Source organism: Epinephelus lanceolatus, chromosome 15 (genome assembly GCF_041903045.1).
Source record: "Epinephelus lanceolatus isolate andai-2023 chromosome 15, ASM4190304v1, whole genome shotgun sequence".
In the NCBI taxonomy this organism is placed as follows: domain Eukaryota; kingdom Metazoa; phylum Chordata; class Actinopteri; order Perciformes; family Serranidae; genus Epinephelus; species Epinephelus lanceolatus.
In genome coordinates, this window is record NC_135748.1 from 33,218,227 (window position 1) to 33,241,520 (window position 23,294).

General features: G+C 40.1%; 1 protein-coding gene across 1 annotated transcript in view; it reads right to left on the reverse strand.

Moving 5' to 3' along the window:
* Nucleotides 1–4,587: 4,587 nt before the first annotated feature.
* rps6ka5 (ribosomal protein S6 kinase, polypeptide 5) overlaps nt 4,588–23,294 on the reverse strand; it is a 30,184-nt gene continuing 11,477 nt past the window's right edge. The window contains exons 12-17 of the mRNA XM_033642948.2: nt 21,231–21,324; nt 20,142–20,312; nt 19,622–19,813; nt 16,152–16,311; nt 13,699–13,862; nt 4,588–11,849 (exon numbers count right to left, since the gene is read on the reverse strand). Of these exons, the coding sequence (XP_033498839.1) occupies nt 11,544–11,849; nt 13,699–13,862; nt 16,152–16,311; nt 19,622–19,813; nt 20,142–20,312; nt 21,231–21,324 (1,087 nt within the window). The 3' untranslated portion in view covers nt 4,588–11,543. The remainder of the gene's footprint in view (nt 11,850–13,698; nt 13,863–16,151; nt 16,312–19,621; nt 19,814–20,141; nt 20,313–21,230; nt 21,325–23,294) is intronic.

Consider the following 23,294-nt stretch of genomic DNA (forward strand, 5'->3'; position numbering starts at 1 on the left):
CAAAGAGACACGAAACAAACACAAAAAGACACAACATGAGTAAAAGAGACACAAAACAACCAGAAAGAGACACAAAATGAGTAAAGAAGAAACAAAACAAACACAAGGTGACACAAAACAGTCACAAAGAGACACGAAACAAACACAAAAAGACACAACATGAGTAAGAGACACAAAACAACCAGAAAGAGACACAAAATGAGTAAAGAAGACACAAAACGACCATAAAGAGAAACAAAACAACCACAAAGAGACACAAAACAGCCACAAGGAGACACAACATGAGTAAAAGAGACACAAAACAACCACAGAGAGACACAAAACAACCAGAAGGAGACACAACATGAGTAAAAGAGACACAAAACAACCAGAAAGAGACACAGCATGAGTAAAAGAGACACAAAACAACCAGAGACACAAAATTACCAAAGGAGACACAAACCAACCACAAGGAGACACAAAACAACCAGAAGGAGACACAGCATGAGTAAAAGAGACACAAAACAACCACAAAAAGACACAACATGAGTAAAAGAGACACAAAACAACCAGAAGGAGACACAACATGAGTAAAAGAGACACAAAACAACCAGAAGGAGACACAGCATGAGTAAAAGAGACACAAAACAACCACAAAAAGACACAACATGAGTAAAAGAGACACAAAACAACCACAAAAAGACACAACATGAGTAAAAGAGACACAAAACAACCAGAAGGAGACACAGCATTAGTAAAAGAGACACAAAACAACCACAAAAAGACACAACATGAGTAAAAGGGACACAAACCAACCACAAGGAGACACAAAGTGAGTAAGAAAAGACACAAATGTCCTACAAAGAGACACAAAACCACCACAAAGTCAGTGTGTCTTGCACCTGTGTGATAGGGGTGGTGGGGCCCTTTGCATATCTGTGCCCAGGGGCCCATTGTCCATTAATCAGTCCATGTTTTTCAGGGTTTGTTCTCCATGCCACATTTACGCTTTCTGACTGCAATAATGATAAATAATTTCAGTACTAAATCACTTTGTCCTAAAATCAGTGAGCAGGAATGTTACTGACAGATGAGGAGTCTTTTGGAAACATGATTCACGGCGGCACACATTGACGTGAACGAGAACAAAAGTAAAATTGTCTCAGGCCGTTCTCAGAGCGCTTTGAAGGTGAACAAAAAGGGTTTTGCATAAATAGGCAGAATTATGCTTCATGGCAAAACAAAGGTTCACATTGTCTCCACTCAAATCTCCAAAATGTTTTATTCTCTGCATTTCAAACCTGCATCAGCAATCATGTCACCATTGTAAGATATATGAGAGTCTACTATGTGTTTAGGTACGAAACAGAAAGAATCACACATGTTGTATTTCCTTTTGAGTGTGCAGTGAAGGATTTTAAAATATTGAATCTTTCTGGTGTATTTTTGTCTTTCTTGATGTACGTGCTGACAGTCTCACTCAAAAAAATCTCAATGATGGATTTCAGAGTGCGGACCTTCCATCTGAATACTTGACCACAGTATACAACACATTGTCTGGTAATGGATCATATTTTAGTGCAGAGAGATTTCAAAGAAAATAGATATCATACACACACACACACACACACACACACATACACACACAGAGGACACACTGCGTAATGAGTTTCCCCCTGCTGAACGTCCATATTGACATCCATTGCAAAAGTAGCCCGGCGAAAGTGCTCTGAGTGCACCATCTGTATTGTTGCATATAGGAGTGAGTGGGGTGAAACCACAATAAGTGGATTGAAAGCCATGCATAAAAAAAATCTGCTTTGCTTTTTAAATATTGTGAGGAGGGAGCGTATCGAGCTGATTGTGTCCTGCAGAAGCCACCGTACTCTCTGAAATATGACCCGCCTGCTGAGTCATGTTGAAGTGATGTTAAATTTGATGATGGAGAAGCAGAAATAGAGTGAGCACACACACACACACACACACACACACACAGGAGGGAGATATCACTTAAAACCCTACAGTATATACATTAAACTCAAGAAATATATGGATTTGCCTTTAAGTGTTTCATCTCTTTTCCCCTTTGAGAACAGGGTGGGATATTTCTTGGAGCAACTGTGCACGCAGATGACATTTGACCCCTTTACCTACATTGATTCAGGTAAAGGTGTCCCCTCTCCTATGACAAATGACTGGTGGTTTGGGTTTGAGTGTCTCTCAGGTGTTCATGCGTTCAACTTCAAAAACTGAAGTTTCACTTACTGATATAAAACTTTATCCACAGAGCAGATTTGACCGCAGCAGTCCAGCTGATGGAAAGCCAAAGAGCGTCCTCTCCTGTCAGGATATGATAGCACAGCGACAGGTGGGGGATTACTTGTCCTGCTAAATGAAAGAAAAGCTGGACATACATTAGAAAATATGGACACCTCGTGTAAACTTTACTGACAGCCTTTAAATAATTGTTGATGAGGTCATCTGCTGTTACAGAGGGGTTGTAAACAGTGAGCTCCTGGTGTTAGGGGGCAGCCGTTACTGAGGAGTGACCCCACTTGTTGTATGTAACCGATGGACTCTAGTGTTGTCTGCGCTGTGCTGATATGAAGAGGCCCAGATTGTGGATATCTCTGGAGGCAATCTCCGTTTATTCCCGAGGTAAGAACAAAATCCTCCATCAGTTACAACCATATAACCCAAGCCCCTCTCCCATGGAGTACAACAGCAAAAGGGGAGAGATAAGGCAGGAGACACCCCTTTATAAAGGTGAACGTAGGGGTGCAGAAACTGAGTATCAAACGTTCCAGATATGGACTATGGAGGCCTGAGCCTGTCAGATAATAACTGAAACAAATTTTATGTAATTATAATACTTAATATTGCAAAATGTACATTTGACTTTGTCACACATCTTACTGCTGTATAACTGACATGACGAGCGTAAACATACAGCACTGATTCTAACTCCACGAAGCTGAGTCTGGGAGGTGCAGCGGTCCTCTCTGTGATCCAGCCCCCACTCTGTTGGACAGATCACTTTTGCAAATCCAGGGGAGGGTGATAACGCACTGTTTGTCACTGTATGGTGTCTCTTGTACTGTCTAAAAAATAAAAATAAGATTACATGCAAGAACAGAAGATATGTGTTAAATAGTGGTGTCACGTATTTTCATGCAGGACGGGCCAAATGTTTGGCTGGCACAGCGATAAATGAACTACTACTTTAATCATCATTTGATCATATTATTATTTTTGTTTAGCAAATATGCCAAAGATTCACAGGTTTTAGTTTTCATAATGTGAATATCTGCTGGTTTTCTTGGTTTTCCATGATACTAACATTAATATCTTTCATGGGTAGGGCTGGTATCAGTATTTGGTACCTAAGGTATTGACCAGGGGTGTAAATATAGATGTGGGGTGGGGGGATTCAGATTGCCACGTCAGAACTACACCTGTGTTCAAGTAACTCACATTAAATTAGAAATGGTGTCATTTGCTGTAGGCTATATGGCCCCAAACATGCAAACCTATCTCCGTCATGATCCTTTTCTTTGCTAAAATAGTCTGGGATGTTTGGGATGTTTATGGGTGTGTACCCCCGCAGTGCTCAGGTGAGATCTGGGTTTTATAAAAAGGTAGCAACCAGGTGCCAGACTGTAAACAGCAGGCATCCAATAGTAAACGCAAGAGTGAATCTGGGGTTGGCTTTAAAACCCCCGTTTCCACCAAGCAGTACAGGACGGTTCAGTTCAGTACGTTTTTTTTCCGTTTCCACTGTGAAAAGTTGTGGATGGAACCGTTCTGTTCCGTCCCCATGTTTGGTCCCCCCTCTGTTGGGGCACCTAGCACACAGATCTGGTACTAAAAGGTGGAGCTGTGAACACTGCAGTCTGATTGGTCAGTAGAGGATGGTCACTCTGCTCAGGGCTGAGTTGTGGCTGGTTTTGAGGCTCATGTAACCACTGTTCATACTGTGGAGAGTTTTATTAGTAAACTGTGACGATAAAATGAAAGGATGTTTTGCTGCCTCTCACAGCAGCTGGAGTCTGAGAAAAAACAACTTAATTCACTGGGCCGACTGCCGGTGACTTTTAAGGTGGAACCTTAACTTGTAACTTTACAAACAGTAACTGGTAATCCTGCATTGTTTACTTTTAAGGATACTGGTATCATAATTTTTCAGATGATACCCTGCTCTAATCATCCCTAGACAAAACAAGTAATAAAAATGTTCTTACATTTTAAAAATCAAACAGTTAATCGGTTGATTACTGAAATAATCATTAGCTGCAGCCCTAGTGGAGAAAATTTGTAATATTTGAATTTTTTTTATTGCAACATGACAAACAGTTCAATATTTTCTGAAAGGATTCAAAGACCCTATGAAGCCCTTAACGTCTAAAATGAACATTTCTTCACAAAAATGACACTAAACAGGCAAAAATCTGCAAACACAAACATTACTCAGTTATCACTACTTCACACACGATCAATAATCCCCTTATCAGAGTTCAATCAGCTCCTCTTTCGACACTATTATGTTTGTCATCTGGGTGCATCTTAAAGTGACCTCTTAAAAGAGACTGGAAACCTTTAGTCAGGTCCGACGCATGTAACTATTTTAATCAGAGCACAAAAATAATAGAACGGGACATTTACAGTACTTACAGTTCACTTTTTAAGACACAGATCTTATTTTGGTTATAAATATGCATTTAATCGACCCGGTACATAGACAGAAATCTCTAGTCCTGCTAGACAACATGAAAAATTCTATTTTAGTTTTGAAGCGTATTTAACACAATCTTATATTGGACTCATCTATGGATAAATCTTAAAGGCTGAGTGGAGCTCATGCTGCACAGGAAACCACTCTGCCAGTGGTGCTTTATTAAACACTGCCATCTAGAGGCTGCCCGCTAAAATAAAGTCTCCATGTCTCCTAACAGGCCTTTTTAATCTGAATTCATTTTTCTTTTTTTTTTTTAATATAAAAAAGTACCTAATTTATAAGTCGAGATCAATACATGAACAGGACATCGTACATTTATTGTCCCTCTGACAACACACAAATCCTGGTATCACAAAATATCTTCAGTAATACACTTGAAAATACAATGAAGCCAAAGATCTATTAAAAGACTCGTCATGACTGGTGTCAGGTTATTAAATGTACAGATGTATTCAGCCACTAAGTAAAGCATTTATTGAAGCAAATTTTCCTCAGAATATCCACGGTGTGCCTGAAGACCTGAATGATGATGTTCACAGTGCCCTAAAAAAGCAGGTATGCACATGGTGTATCCTTGCAGTACAAGTAGTATTTGGTGTTGAGGTTTATATCATAGTATCGTCTCAGAAGTCAGAAACAGACGGATGGATGAGCTGAACATCTGAACCTGCACAATTTTTCTTTTTTTTTGTACAAAAACAAATCAATAGCATGATTAAAATAACATACAAAGTGCAAAGTTTTGCCTTTAAAGCTTGATTGCGTGTTTTTTTAAAACAGTTTAATATTGACCAATCTCAAAGGGAATCACTGCTACAGTACTTTGTGACACGCTTCAGTGACGATATGACACGACCGTGACGAGGATCAATGGAAAATACTGACAGGAGCCAAAGCAGTAGCACATGCATGATGGTGACGAAGAGGATGGTGATGATGATACCTAAAGTGGCAGGTTGGCTTGAGCACTGACTGACATCTCTTACATGTGCACACAAAAGCATCAATGTGTCCCTCATAAAAACCGTCTCATCATCTCTCAACAGTCGAGCAACACTGGGCTGAGTGAACCAAATAAATCAAAGACACATGGTCGAGTCCGGACGTCGCTACTGACGGGTTTTTGAGCAACACAACAGTGCCTGTCTGAGACTGACCATGTGCTTTGACCTCTCTGGAAGGGTAAGAGAAAATAACTTCCCCTGTAGGATCATTAAAGGGTTAGTTCAAAGAAATTTCCCCCCAAAACACTGTTTTTTTTTTAAAGTGGTATCTGGTTCTGGTTTTATGTGGTCGGGTTGTGAGATATCAGTGTTTGTGATGTTCTCAGCATTTAAAAACTGCAGCTCCTATTTTTAAAAACAATGTCACAGCTACTTTGGATAACCCACATACCACACTGTGAACCTGTTTCTAATTGAAACTACTTTCTCCCAGAGAAAAGTTCCTGTTAAAACTGCCAACAGCAGGTTTTTCTTTTTTATAATTAAAGTGAAACTGACCCTTTAAAGCAGTGGCTCACAACTTTTTTTGTCTGAAATTACCTCACTGTACATTTGTATTGTGGCATCTTAAGGGGACACCTGAGTTACCTGTTTATAATCTGTATGTTGGAAAATTAAACTCCATCTTGTTTGGACCTGATATTTTGCCTGTTTCCCAGTTTAATTGCCTCGGTGACCTCTCATGACATCACAGTACATATTTAGGTTTATATGAACTTGGATGTTACTGATTATTAAAGGGATAGTTAAGATTTTTATAAAGTGATGTTGTATAAAGGTACTTGTCCATAGTCAGTGTGTTACCTACAGAAATGGCGGTCGGCACGCCCCCAGTTTGGAGAAGCAGGCAGGAGTACTGACATGTCAGCTGAGCAATGTACTGCTGTGGATGGGGGCAGCAGCAAATTGAATTTTAGCCACCTACAACAATAATGAAAAAAATTATTATTTTTTCTACAATATATTTACAAACATATCAGTATATACATCAGTTTACGTTTTCGCTATATTTAGAATATCTTCACCTTGATGTCAGACAGCCCTTTTCAACGGGGCACTGAAGCCATTATATCACTCTCTTCAGAGCCACCAGACTCCACTGATAAAAACAGTAATTTTATCTCGCAGACCACAGGAGCTGCTGGTCTACTGCTGCCATAGTCAGTTTGTTTTATTGTGCGACTTTAGTGAATCCGAACTGCCTCTTTAAAACAGTGAGGTCACACAATAACACAAACAAGGCAGCATTAGACCAGCAGCTCCTGTGTTCTGCGAGGTAAAATTACTGTTTTTGTCAATGGAGTCTGGCTTTGAATAGAGCACAGATAATGACTTCAGTCTCCAGCTGGAAAGGGCTGTCTGATGTTAAGGTAAAGAGCACAGACTGTATATAAAGATGGAAGACATGACAGCTCCCCAGTAGTCTCAATCACCCCCTGCTGGCTGGCTGCAGTGTAGGTCATAAAGCACACCCTCTCCATGTTGGTGGAAATTGCTATTGCGCAGACTCTCCCAGTGAGGTCACCAGAGCAAGATGACAGTGGCTGTATCTTGGATATTTTGGCTTCCCTTCTTCCCCAAGCTCCCATCTTTATGTACAGTCTATGGTAAAGAGGTTAAGATATTCTAAGTATAGTGTACACTAAAACTGATATATATATATATATATATATATATATATATATATATATATATATATATGTTGTTTAGGTGGCTAAAATTTGTTTTGCTGCTGCCCTGGTCCACAGCAGTACATTGCTTAGCTTCTGCGTTAGTACTCCTGCCTGCTTCTCCAAACTGGGGGCGTGCTGACTGCCATCTACTGTAAGTAATACACTGACTATGGATACCTCATACAGACCCACTACAAAATTAATACTTATCCCTTTAGTTATACAAAACTGAATATCGTTTCTGGTCTGGTAAACACTCCTCTTTCTGATTCCACACCACCAGATTGTTTTCTTTCTCACACTTGAAGTCTTCAGCCCCAACCGACGCTGATGTGCTGAGGTGACATCACTTGAAGTACTGTGTCAGATTTTGCCATAAAAGGATTTGTGTAACTTTTAACTTTATTTTTAATAGACTTTGCATAAAATCGGTGGGGTTCCCCTTTAAGATCAGCCTCAATCCAATTTTAATCATATTTGTGTAATCGTTTTCCTCTTTAGCAAAAAGTTCTACTTCTTAAAATCATCTAGGTACCACCTGCCAAGTGCCAACTGCACAAGTAACCCTTGCGGTATGAATACTCCTGGTTGGGAATCACTGCTTTACAGGATCACAATATCATGGGTCACTGTGGAAAGCTTCTTGTTTTTGCAGCACCACCAAAGGTTTGGTCACCTCAGCACCAGGGACAGCTCCATACTCCGACCCAAATAAAAGCTGCACTATCTTATAAAACATCACTTCCAGAGACAACACATGCACGCAAGCACCTGCATGAGAAGCCGTGCATTCAGTGCAAGATGTCACTTTCAGCTTTGGCACCCACATGTGTCTTTAAAGCACACACATGACTTCACTGACAGGAGCACACAGGAACATCCACAGTCCAATCCTTTGACTCTAAAATGTACAACAGCAGTCACTGGTTTATACAAACCAGTTCAAACTACCAGCCCTCTCATTAAACGTTGCAAAAAGGTACAAAGTTCTAGCTTATGAAGCGGGTTGTTTTCAACCTTAACTCAGGGAGAAGCTACACAGAAAAGGAACTCTGATTCAGATTCCAGGGAACCAACGAACAAAAATATATCAAAGACAAAAGGACGTCAAATCAAAACTGGCCTCCCTCCCGTCCTCGTCTCTTCCTCATAGTGGCACACTGAACAAGTTATTCATCAAAGGGTGGAAACCTAGTTTTAAAAATCTGCCCCCGAGAGACGCTGGTACTAAACCAACCCTTTCCTGTGATACACTGTTATTTTCCTTACAAAGAAAAGTGAGCTGGGTCCCACAGAGGCAGTGTGTGGAGTACGGTATTTTCTTTGGAACAAACAGCACTGCAGCACATCAGCTAATAGAGCCTGGCTCCCAGAGGGGAGCTCAATATAGGGCACTTTTCCTCTTCCTCCACTTGAGCTATTAATACACCCAAACAAAAGAAAAGAGGCTTAATGAGGCAGCAACGGGGAACTCATGCGAACTAAGTTAGACAAGAGCTTTGTAGTGTTCAGCTCCAAGGATTCCAGCTTTTCATACGGGCGATGGATTCTACTTCGCTATTCCTATTGTGCCTGATGCTATGAGGGTAAAAGTACAGTATATGTACATTACGTTACACCCTTTTAAGCGTGATGTGTGGACCCATTTGGCGAGGCCTTTTTTCGAAATGGCAAAAGTGACACAACAGCGAAAAAGAGATGCATAGTTTTAAGCATGATAATGGGCTGGATATGGATATTATAGATCCCATAAAGAATCCGAAGAAACACACTGTTACAAAATGAGCTAGAAACATCGAACATATTTCACCAGTTGGACAAAACAAAGAGAAACCGTGATATATATGAAGCATTTCTTTGCATATTTGCATGAAAGGAAAGATCTCATGCAGCTTAGAGCAGCTACCTTGAAGTTAATGCTTTGGTTCAGATTCAGAGTGCATTAAAATGGAAGAAGATGAGGGAGTGTGTTTAAATGCACACAGTCGTCCAACTAAGAATTTGTATCCTGACTGAGCAGGAGAAACTGCTTCAGAGCAGCTTCACACACTGAACACAAATACCCCTGTACATATCAACAGAATACAGTATTTCAACTATTACCATGGAAACAGACTAACACATGCTTGCAAAAAACAATTAACAGAGCACGGCACTGACTTGCCTAACTATCCTGGCTAACACCAGTTATTGTAACATCGGGACATTACAATATTCAGGCTATTGTAAAAAGGGGTTTTTGGTGTTTACGTCCAAACACCACAAACAGTAAAACTTCAAAGTCTCGAATTAAATCGAGGATATTCAAATGTGCAAGTAAACAAACTCACATTAAATCAAGTGCCAAAAAACAAACCAAGAAAACAAGAGGGTGATGTATGAGTTTACACCATGCACTGGGGACTTAATACTAACCAGATATCTGCCTCAAAGTGAGAGAGCTGTCACACAGCGCAAAGATCACCATTTCAGTCATGCAGTACAACATGGTAAATAGAGCAAGAGATGGTGTCAAAAATAAAAGGAGTGTTGGTTTGAGGTCTGTCCTCAGGGACTTGATGTTCTCGTAAAGGGAAGATATTTTGCAGTAGTTTTAAATCTTTGGGTGGCGACACAAAGGAAACTAAAATGTCCGAATGTATCACCGCCCCCCAACTCAGACTCAAACCTGTCTGTTACCTGATTTAATTGCATTTTTTTGGCACGTAAATGTTTCCATTTTCAAATTTAGTCATCTGAAAAGGACTGAGCTGCCCTTTGGCATCTTGCATCTCAGAAAACTCAACCTCCAATTCCTCGACGAATTCACGTCGCTCTAAGCTGATTGGAACTTTACGTTTGGGGCGATTGGCTCAATCCAATTGGTTGTGGTGATAATGAGACAATTAAGTCCACTACCACACAAGGCAAATCCGCTGCTGGGCTTAATACTGGCTTGAAGGATCAGACCATGTGGAACAGCAGCGATGCTGAGCCTTGAAGTAGTCATGCTCCCACATCAGAGGCAAAAAATGCGTCTAAATATAGCTCTTCTTGTAGGGTCACGTCCCCTCGGGCAGCAGTACTCCCCATACAACAATAAAACCACAGATTTGGCTGAACATACGACATCCACATTTGGTTGTTCCTATAAAAAGATGTTTACACATTTGCTTCTTTTATCCTTATAAACAAGGATAGTACCTTTTTTTGACCACTGGACACAGCTGCAGTTCAATCTCAAAATTCACCCGCCTCAATAAATATCTTTTCCAAGTCCAAAGGGACTTTGGTTATGTAACTTTGACAACCATCAACCGGCAGCTAATGGTGTTAATCTCTTCTTGCCTATAATAGTCTTACAATGTTTATATAACTGTGTCTCAATAACCTACTATGATGATTACAAAGATGAATAAACAACCATCTGACGACATGAAAACAGTCTTTTGAGCTGATAGGGAAAAACATACACACGTACACAAAATGTCTTTTTTTAAAAGACTTACTGTATCCATTATTTCCTCTCAGATCAGTCTGAACCATAAATAAGTTAACAATATAGCTTATCATAAATAAATCTCAGTCTGTAAAATTCACATATAAATAACCTGCTCCATCTTGCAGAGACTTCCCAGAGAAGAGAAGTGGACCCACGTTACGTTACGCTTCTTCTCTCCCTTTGACACAAAAATACAAAGCATCCATGATGTAAACACTATGACTTTCCCTTTAAAACCTCTGGAGGCATGGACAAAGACAGGTAAATGGAGTGGACAGAGAGAGTGGCCATCTTATGACGACACTGAAGATGACTCTCCATTGTCTGTCTGGACCTGGGGCAGTAGGGCAGCCCTTTTCATTTTGGACACTGGTGACAGCTTCTTCCTGGTCCAGTCCCTGATTGACACAGTCTGTGTGGTATGTGAAAGTGACAGAGAAGGAAAAGGGATAGGGTATTGCTAGTGATGATTGATTGATTGATATTGAGGTGACGGTTGCTGCTCCTGCTGCATGCTTGGTTTTTGGAGACGTGCGGACGTCCATGCAATTGAGCCAGAAGCAGAGAGCTGCCAGGGACAGAGAGAAAAAGAAGAGAGCTGTCTCTACGCTGGTCCGAGCCATCCTGCGGGTCACAAAACTGTCTGAATCTCCCTTTTTCCTCTCGCTGTCTCACTGTCCGTCTGAGAAATGAAAGGCTGGATGCGCTGGTTGGTGCTCAGAGTCCGTTCCCAGGGCCCCGGGTGTGTTGATGGGCGTGGTGAGAGGCGTGCTGTTAGAGGGCTGCGGCTTGATGTGGCCCTCTGGAAAATTCTTCTCCTGAGACTGGGAGGAGGAGGAAGAGGAATGGGTGCTCTCACTGGAACTGCTGCGGGTCTCTGTGCTGGTACTTGTCTTTTTCATCTTCCTCCTCTTGGCTAGTGGGGCTTTGTCCACCGTCTGCAGGCGGAAACCTTCCCGCTTACATTTGTTAAATGCCTGGGACAAAAATAAAAGGGACTGATGAGCCACTCATTAGGATTTCTTAGAATTTTCTAAGGGATGCACTGATTCAGCTCTTTCTCTCATGCTTCTGATTCTGATTCCTAAACTTCAGGGTATCTGCTGATATTGAGTGCTACTCCTTAATCAGCAGTTAAATAGGGTCAGTATCAGCTCTGATACTGATACAGCAGATCAGATTAGTGCATCCCTGCATGTTCAACATCTTTTCTGTACTGTGTTGGACTACTTGAAAAACAATGAAAAACATTTTTAAATGCATGAAATACAGATCTACACTATCTAAGGTGTGTTGACTGATTCAAACGTGAACTCATGCACTGGGTAACATGCAAGAAAACATTCCACCTTAAAAGTCGCTGGTGGTTGCCGGTGGTAGCCCTGAATTAAACATTTTTTTCTCAGTCTATACACAGCTAACTGTAAAGACGAAAGGGCAGCAAAACATCCTTTCATTACATAGTTATAGCTGACTAATGTATATACACTTCCCACTCTAGAAACTAGGTGTGTAACGATCCATCGATCTGGATCGATGTATTGATTCAATGATCAACGATCCAATGTCATCGATGCAAAGTGTAAACATCGATCCATATCTGTGTCACCATCAAACAGCAGCAGGCAGATGGCGAGCAGCCAAGAGAAAGACGATGACGATAATGCTATTTATTCTGGAATGAATCGGCAGTGTGGAAATATTTTAAATTTCGGAGAAAATACGGACAGACAGAGCACATGGCGTATGTAAACAATGACGTAACGAGATAAAACACAACGTTACGTTACCTGCCTCGTCAGGCATCTCATCCTGCTAACTCATTACAGTTACATTAGCTGCTTTGTGTCAACAATGTTCGGCTGAAAAAATGTAGCTGCAGGCTTAAACCAACAGTGAGTGAGAAAAAAATTACAGTTCCATGTAATTTGTTAAGCTATGAGAAGAGGAGAAAAGTCCACTAGCCACTAGGCTAATTTATGCAGTGTAAACATGCTTAAGCTAATGACTGACTCACAAAAACAACTGTTGTGTCCACAAACCTTGACAGTTATTACTGAGCAGATTGTGATACTTTTGTTAAACTATGTTGTTGTTAGTCCATGTTTTATGGCTGTTTGGAGAAGTTTGCCTTCAGGGCTTTCTTCCAGACAGGTCACTCTGGAAGAAAGCCCTCAAGGTTAACTTATCCCATGGCAGACTTTGTAATATCGGAAAATATTGTACTGTTGTCCAAAGAATCGATAGGATATTGTATCGTGATGAAACAGGTGATTTACACCCCTACAAGGAACATTAGTTACATGACCTTCAAAACAAGCCACAACTTAACTGTGAGTTTGCAAGCCTGTTATGGAAGTGCTGCCGATGAATGTATAATCTCTAAGCTTGTTCTGTTTAGCAATTATTAGAAAATAGAAATTAAACGCTATTAAATATGTCTTATTATCATTAAAAAATTTAAATTAAAATTGATGGGTATGACAGAATTTTGACGACCCTGTCCTTTAGATTTATGGATAACCATAAAATCCAATGCAACCCCTGGCTGCAAATAAGAATTAGTTTCAATATTGATCCATCTGCTGTCTCTTCTCTGACAGTAAATTGTGAAAAATACCTGTTTTAATTTGGAGAATTCACAATACACTTAAAATAATATTAATCTCTATCTCAAGGTCTGTGTTTAAGAGGTGCTTCTGTACAGTCACTGAGCTGTAGGCTGGAAACGATAGTTCAACACAACCCAAATTTCACAACAGGAAGCCCAAAGCTCCTGACCTGACCTACATCTCAAACAAGGGCGCACTGCTGGTCACTTCTTACATTAAAAGTAGCTTTGACGTAAGTGTGGACAGACGCAGTGGAGGAGCCGAGAATGTCCGGGGTCATGAGCGGGTTTGAGGACAGCTGGCTGTCGTCCTGAAGCCAGGCATTGTAACGCAGGCCGCACATCTTAATCCTCTTGTTTGGGTCGACCGTCAGCAGCTCTGCGGGAACAAGACACAAATAATTACCTTTAGCGCTCTAAATAAAAGAGTTAGGAGGTGAGCTACCTGAGGAGGAAGTGATTTCTTCTTCAGGTAGCTCAGTCACTGTGAGCTACTTTGTGGTTTAAAAGTTCAAACTGTAATCCCAATGTAAACCAATAGCTGACTGAAACCAGCTGATAAAACTGAACTTTTAAAACACAGAATATTTTTGGATATGCCATCATTCCAAAACTGGCTGACAAGTCTTTTAAAGCAGACACCAACTCTATATACAACAAAATAAAGTGTTTTCTCATGCAATAAGAAAAAAATCACATTAGTTTACATCTAAAATTTGAGAAAACAAAACAGTTTTGTCAGTTAGTAACACAACTCATCTCATTCTTAGTTAAAAATGAGATTACATCTGCAATTCTTATAACGGATGCACTGAAATTCTGGACCAATACTGAAACAGATGTAAAAAGTAAAAATTATTTTATTTTTTATTTATGCCTCTTTTGTGCCACAGAAACAAGGAAATCTTCATTATAAAAAATAACTGAACTGTTTTAAAGTCATACAGTCCTTCATTACACGACTTGAGCACAAATTAAATCATACAAATTTATGAACCAACTTTTAAAATACACTTCTCTCGCATAAAAAACATTTTAAAAACAGACTCAAATGCCTTTCTTTCTATATTTATTGCAATTCCCTTTCTAATATCTATTTTTTATTGATGTAAAATTATCAAAAAAATTCTCCCTCCAACAAAGCCTCTCACCAAAAACTACATTTTACAAGATTACATGGAAACGCATCATGAGAATGTTATAATTAACTTTTGACCAATACTCATTTTTACCGAAGACACTTGAACGTATCATAATGTATCTCAATGCAACGTCCATTCACTGTCAGTTCTGGCCACCAGCTGCGAACAGCTAACGTTAGTTATCCTCCTGCCAATGTCGACACAGATTTGTTCACAATTTTGCATTATCAGGGAAACAATAAGCACGTCCCCTGATGCATCAATAGTGAGTTTACTGCATCCTTTCATCCCAAAGCGTCACTGGGAAGATCACTGTTCATCCCAAATACGTTTTCTATTGTCCCTGGTTCGTTAATCTTGAGCTGTGCTTTTTAGCTGGCACAAAACTGCCACTGGTGAATGTCACTTTCTTTGCTGACAGGCCAATGGCAATCAATACGGTGAATACTGGCCAGTGCTCAGCTGATAAATCAGGCCATTTTACAGTCTAAATATGGGACAGGGTTTGACACAATACAGTAGTAATAATAATAATAACATATTTAATAATAATACAGTATTTTACATACTTTACATTTGAGACACACTTCAGTAAAACAATTTCCTAAAATTTTGTCACGAAAGCTGTATTCACACAGGTCTAGTATTACCTAGTCTGTATATACAGACTCTACATTCAGTGAATGTAGTGTCTGTAGACAAACCCCGGAGATCTTGCCTCCGGAAGAAGAGCGGAAGAGCCCTGGTTTCCGGTGCTAGGCTGTTTGTAGTCCGCGTGATATTGATTAATCACGTTTGAGCCAGCTGCAGTTGTTGCCAGGTTAAACGCTCCGTGCAGTGAACTAACGAGGCGGAACATAATTGGCGTCACTGCAAACTCTGAATCCATCGCAATGGTTCAGCATATTTACTTATATATAAATGGAAGTCGGAAACGGAAATTCGCCTCCTCAAACTGGAATGCCAAAAAATTGGGGGTCTGCCCCAAGAGGCTGCCGGAAGTCAGACGCCGAATACAGCCGATGGGTTCCGAAAATGAGTATTACCAGGCAATTTCACATGATTTAGAAATACCACCCCACAGCTGGCACAGTTACTGAAGTCTGTTTTATAGCCTGGGTATGGTCATGGTCCTGCCTGCCATTCCGTTTCCCAAACAACAAGAGCCATGAATGAATCAATTTGCACCCAAAATGCTGTCAAAACTTTCATTCATAATTACCAACACATCCACTGGGAAAAAATACACCCCAAATCACAGGATGTGTTGGAATTTTTACTTGACGAATTATGGACAGATTCACATGGGATTAAGATCACAGATGACCTCCACAATTACTACAAATTACTACATATCCCCAGGTAATACTAGTTCTGTTTGAATGGGGCATAATACACAAAAAATTTACTAAATTTACTCTGAACCAGAGTCTCAAAGTAATATAACAATACTTATCTAATGAGAAAACACTTGTGGCATAATTCAAGACATCAGATTTCAGACCATCCACCACTTCCATCCTCACCTTGTATCAGGTCCTTGGCCTGCTGGGACACATTCCTCCAGGCCTCGCCTTCAAAAGAGAAGTCTCCCTGTTTGATTTTCTTCATTATCTCCTCAGCACTGGTGTGGGTCAGGCTCTTCTCCTGACACTGGAAAGGCACCTGGCCAGACAGCATGGTGTACTGCAAACAGGAAGGAAACCACACAATCTGCTGTCAAACCATCATAAATACAGTTTCCAGGCATATCTACATGAATCTAAACATTCTGCACAGTCAGTGTGGCACAGAAAGTGGTTGTTATTGACAATCATGTCGCCTAACTTGAGCTGGTAAAGTAACCAGGTATTGGTGTTAAATCATATCTGCTGTTGAGATAACAACATGCTTTTTAAGAGCTCTTGACCGATCACGACTGTGCACATTATTCCACTGTTATGCTGCATGTTGTTGACCGTGGGTGAACCAGCACTAAACAGGAGAGTGTTGTGTGCTCAGCTGAATGAACAGGATACTCTCACCTTGCCCTGCTTACATCTGCCCTCACATTTCTCATTAAAATGACAATAGTTGGGAACAGCCCTTTTGGCAGTGGAGGATCTGTCCTGATCTCTGCCTCTCCGTCTCTCCCTCCCTCTCTGTGTCTGCTCACTTTGCTTCCAGGGCATTGTGCACACAGCTTGTCAGTAGCCATTTCATCAAAGCTCCATGAGGCACACTACTCCCATATCCCCCCAGGGGGCGTCGGTGCAAAACAACACTTGCACAGAGCGCCCAGACTCTGTTCAGATGACTGGCCGAGTATAGAAATCTCTCTTGACTCTCCGCCCCCCCTGTGTGCCCTCTCCTTCTCCTCTCTACCTCTTCTTTTAATTTCCTCTCCTCCACACAGAAAAAGGTTGAATAAGGATGACATTTCCGCTACCGGGAAGCAACGTCTCATATTAGCGCAGCCCTAACCAGCCCTGAGAGCTGGGCTGGTTGCTCTTCATTCCGTGGTGAGCGCTAAAACTGTGTCAGCTCACCACAGGATGCTGAAGGTTGCCGCGCTGAACAAGAGCGGGAGATGAATATCATGCAAATAAGATTAAACAGAACATGCACACACATGCATACATACATGTGCGCATTTATTTGCACAAACAGCCCTCCAACACACACACAAACACACACACACACTGAAAGCCTCAACTACAGCCAGAATCAGTTAAAATAACAGCTGATTGCTTCATCAGAATGGCCTGCAGCAAATGTTTGAACCATAAACTGGATAACATCAACAAATCATCACTGTATGGAGCTCATGATTAAACATTAATTTGGTTTTAGAAATGCTTCACTTAACATTATGATGAAAAACAACTTTAAAGTGCGGCTCGGAGCTGTTGGTTTTAAAAACATTTTACAAATTACAAATTTACATAATCAGGTCACTTTCCTGGAGCATTGTGGAACATGATAGTCTTCAGTAGGCATATACTTGTGAACAAATAATCATGCTCCTGAATAGGGCCAATCAATGATCTGTTATTTAATCTTACTCCTGACTGAGCAGCATCAGCTTCATCAAACTGAAAGTTTAATTTTGATGTGGGGTTGTAAGTATCCTCAGTATCTTTTGACCTAATTATATTAAATATTTAAGAGCATAATGTAAACATTCTGTGCTACAACTATAAGTTACCACAAAGTGTACTGTAAATCCTAAAGTTTAAATACACCCTGGGATTAAAACCTTAAATCTCAACCCATACTGATATATTCGATGAAAATTTAGGCCTGATTTTGTATAGTAGTAATATGTTATGGACAAATCTCTCAACCTAAAATAATTCCCTTTTCCTCTAACTGCAGGATTTATTCAGGTTGATTAGAATGTGTACGTATATGGAAGTGTGTGTTTATACAGGTGTATATACGTCTGTGTATATGTGTATAGATACACATGTGCGTGCATGTGTGTGTATGTATATTTGTAGATTTAGTTTTTTACTTAAGAAGGATTTTTGTTTTTTAGTTTACTTTACTTTAAATGTGACTTTGTGTCCCGTTTACACTTGCGACGGTTAATCTAACCTAAAACCTAATAAAACAGTAAATAAAAAAAAACAAAAACAAAAAACAAACATTTAACCTCATTTCCTCCAGGTAAATTTTTTGCTAGGAACTTATGGATTTATCAGCTGACTATCGATATCGGCCAATATTCACCTTGTTGATTGCCATTGGCCTAAAGGCAAATAAGATGACGTTCACCAATGGCAGTGGCCGATGTTTTTCTGTTGTCACATCACTTTTGCACAGGCTAAAAATCAGCGCTCGAGACTACCTGTGTCCCATTGAAACCGGGATAATAGAAAATATGTTTAGGACGTGCAGAGATTTCCCCAGGACACCATCGGGTCAAAAGAATGAAGTAAACCCACTATCCGACCTATTCTTGTCTCAATAATGTTTACCCGTGAACAACAAATCTATGTTGAAATCAGCGGGAGGACACCTAGCTAACGTTAACAGCTAACCGATTTAACAGCTAACAGATTGCACTGAGTTAATTTATACTGCATTCAGCTCTATTTAGTAAAAAAATCCTATTGGGAGAGGGTAATGTTCTCATGATGTGTTCAGTGTAACTTGTAAAATGTAGTGTTTCAAAACAAACTTGAATAAATACAGTTTTTTGAAGGAGAAATTTGTTGGTGTTTTCACAGCAATATAAAACAGAGTTATTATAAAATACAGGGGTTTTTTATAATCAAGATTTCTTTGTTTCCCTGACTCAAAAGGGGAAATAAATATGAACAAAAACAAAAGTCTGTATCGGTATTGGCCCAGAATTTCACAATCAGTGCTTCTCTAATTTTTGATCATATGAATAGAGATAGAGAGGGAATCATGATACATTATATAGAGTGAAAAGGCTTTTGAAGCAGTTATCATTATTTAAAAGACGTTTTCCATGTAAAAGAAGGTTATATTAACGGTTGTTTTATACATTTGTTGGATAAAATTTGTGCTCATTCAAAGGACGTGTAATGAAGGGCTGATTATCTTAAAACAGTTCAGTTATTTTTCCTAATAAAGATGTAGTTGTTTCCCTGACACAAAGAAAGTAGGAAATGTTCACATTTTAAAGGCAATAAACAACTTTTTTTTTTTTTTTTTTACTTGATTAACAACTCAGCTGTCACAGACTGACTTTAAATTGATTACCTCACCAATCAATGGACCACTTGTTTCAGCACTAAGATGTATGTTGTATTTTCATTGAAGAAAAAGTAAGTATTGTAGGCTAACTTTTCTTTTCCTGTTACAATGTTGGCGATTTCTGTTGTAAATGCTGTGAAACAAAACACTTGTGGAAATGCTGAGATAACGGGCTGATATGTTTCTTTCCCCTCAGGATAATCTTAAGCTGAATAATGAATGATTCTCCATCAGTTTAATTTTTGTTTTAACTTGAGCACGGCTCTGTCGTCCCACACCCACTCACCAGAATGACCCCCAGACTCCACAGGTCACAGGACTCGTCGTAGCCGTCGTACTTGAGTATCTCTGGCGCAGCGTACTGCAGGGTGAAGCAGGGAGTCTTCAGGAGCTGATTGTCTGGTGGTTTGAGGCGAGCAAAGCCAAAGTCTATGATTTTTATCTCGGAGTTCTCACTCTCGTCTGTGAAGAGCAGGTTCTGCAAAGCAATTGGAGACACGGACAGCAATCATTTCTTTGTGCTCAGCAAAACTGGTCCACTCGAGAGCTTACTAAATTGGACATCAAGACTTGTCTGACCAGGTGCTTTTGACCCGCGTTAGGGTCAAACAATTTTACTCTTGTTTTGCAGAAGATTGCAGAGTCAGAATGACAATACGACAGATCATACAAAGTTCAGAAAAACACAGTAATTGTGTTTTAAAAGCTTATGATCCAGTGTGTCTGTATTCACCACAGAGACACAAACTGTGCTCATACAGAGCAGAATTTCAAGCAACAGTCCTGCTGAGTGTTACGTCCAATACCTCCGGTTTAAGGTCCCTGTGCACCACTCCTACGTCGTGCATGTGGCTGACAGCTGACACCAGTTTTCGCATGATGCGGCTGGCCTCTGTTTCGCTGAAATGCTGCTTTCTGCGGATCCTCTCTAGCAGCTCGCCTCCACCGAGCAGCTCCAGAACCAGGTACGTGTGGAGCTACAGCAAACAGATAATATATTAACACTTAACACCAACCTCTGACACACCCAGCCTTTAATCTTTGGCATGCTTTGCAACACTAGAGCAGACTGTGCAAACATTCCTAGAAGGTTTGCAATTAAACAAATATTGAAAAGTGTAAGCTTTCTAATGTAAAATCAATCTTGCTTTCACAGCTTCATATTAAAAACAACTGAATGTTAACGTAGGAAATGGTGGGAAAGAATTTTTCTGTTGCATAATATATGTAACAAAAACAGCCCATCCTTGATCCCATGATGCTGAGACCAAACCATAATGGTATTGAGTAAAAGTGAAAGGGGCCAAACAAATTGGGAAGGGAATAATGTGCCTGGGCGGTGGGGTAGAGTTTCTCATTAGTGCTGGGTCTGGGGAACAAAGGCAGGACTGGGTTGAGGCGAGGCGAGGCAGCGCTGCTTTGATCTGGGTCACAGGCCTCTGAGGTACAGTAATAACCCCACTGAGCTCATCAGGACTAAAGTGGTGCTCCTGGGCTTGAAGGACCTCGGCTAATGAACCTGTACGCAGTCAGCTACACGGACACACCTTCCCAATATCCTAGGTACATTTAGAACACATGCGCACTTAGTTTGGTTTGAGTGTGATTAGCAACGCGAGGAAATCTAGGTTGTTTCTGTTCAGTGGCACAAAATGGATGTTTGCACAGCTGCAGTTTAAAAATACGTTTGGTGTGAGATATCGAGCACATAGAGAGATGTTTATGGGACAATACATGAAGAGATAAAGAAAGACCTTGAGGGCTTCCAGCCTCCCCATTAATCTGCCTCGTTCCAGTTCAAGGACTTAATAAGGTTGCGGTCCCCACAGGCTCCGCAGAGAGCCATGTAAAACACAATTTATGGTAGCAAATGTATCCACCGCAATTAATCCTACCTGGTCGTGGTAAATTTCATGTAACTTGACAATGTTAGGGTGGCCATCGCAGAGCTTCAGGGCTGCTATTTCACGCTGAGTCTGTGCCTCCATTCTGCAAAAACAAGCAGGAAGCCAGATAACTGTCATGAAATACAACATAAATACACACACACACACACGCACACACGCACACACACAGAGTAGAGTGAGAAACTGACTTTTCAGAGGGCAGGTTTTGTTTCCTTTAACAGGTTTTAAAATGTCAGTTTAGTCAAAACTGGGCAACTATTGTTAACTTATGCAGAACAGCATTTACACTACACCAAATAATAAAATTAACAAAATATTCTAAAAGAAGCAAAAGCAGGGTTAAGAGAAGAAGACAGAGTATCACCCATTAACTGACTAGTTTTTGTATGAAATTTGTATAATATCATTTTTGACAGTGGTTTGTGTGGGGAGGTCATTTTTTTCCTGTTTGGTAATTTCCCACAATGCACCTTGGTTAGCCTACAAGGTTCAGTTCTCTAATTCTCACATTCTTTATTTCAGAGGCATTTGTATCTGTTTTTAAGTTCAGATTTACACCCCAAAACTCCTGCTGACACAGAAACTATGGAAGCCAATTTTCGCCAATGTGATGGAACAGAGATCCTGTATATCATTATAATAAGAAATGATCTTGAAGATACTAAATGCCTTTGCACACTGAGTCTGTTTTTTCGAAAGTGTCTTTTTTAATCTGTCATCCAAAAAAGACGAGACGAGAAAAACGCAGAAAATCAAACCTGTTCCAAAAATTTTAATGACTCAGTGTGCAAACATAATGCACACAATGTGAAGTCGTATTTTTTCGTTCAGACGAAAAAAAAAAAAAAAACGGACTCAGTGTGCAAAGGCATTATTTTAGGATACTAAGTCATTATTTTGAGAAATCTCATTGTTTTGAGGCACTGAATAATCTTTTTCAGAAAGTTTCTCATTTTGAGAATTAACTAATTATTTTCAAATATAAAAGTCATCATTTTGAAAAACTAAGTCGTTTCTCACTATTCTGATATACTTGTCATTTTAAGATACTTACAGTACTCAACATTGTTAGATACTAACCAATTATTTTGAAATACTAGCAATATTTTGAAAAACTCAAACTTATTTTGAGATACTAACTCATTACCTTGAGAACATTTCTCATTGTTTTGAGAAAACTCAATATTCTGTGAAAGCTTCTAATTTTTTTGAAAAACAAATTCATAATTACTATTTTTGGGGGGGCGGCACGATCGGGTAGTGGTTAGCACTGTCGCCTCACAGCAAGAGGGTTTCAGCTGGCTGGCTGGGGCCTCTCTGTATGGACTTTGCATGTTCTCCCTGTGTCAGCGTGGGTTTTCTCCAGGTACTCCAGCTTCCTCCCACAGTCCAAAGACATGCAGGTTAATTGGTGACTCTAAATTGTCTGTAGGTGTGAATGTGAGTGTGAATGGTTGTCTGTGTCTATGTGTCAGCCCTGTGATAGTCTGGTGACCTGTCCAGGGTGTGCCCTGCCTCTCACCCAATATCAGCTGGGATAGGCTTCAGTCCCCACAACCCCTAACAGGATAAATGGTTACAGATAATGAATGAATTTTTTTAAAATACAAAGTCATTATATTGAGATAAATAAGATTGAGAAAGTTTCATTATTTGGAAATGTCATTATTTTCAGAAACTAATTCATTAGGGTGAAAGTTTCTCATTATGATGACTCTTGTATTTTTTTTTTTTGTCACATTGGCAGAAATGGGCTTCCATAGAAACAACGTGATGCTGTGAGCAAAGGGTGATGTACTATTTGAACATGTTGTTCTAGATTTCAGAAATATGTGTTTGTGTCACGCAGATTGTCCCACTAAGGCTTACTCTTATTAGTAATATCTGGTGCCACACTGCCAGTGGAGGAGTGTAGGAGTGTAGTGTAGGACTGCAGTCAACACACATTATCAAAGCCTGTTTTGTAGCAGTTGCCAGCAAAAACAACCAGGTTTGTGAGCAGAGACGTATTAACATCTATTAAATCCACGTCTGGCAGCACCTAACAGAGCA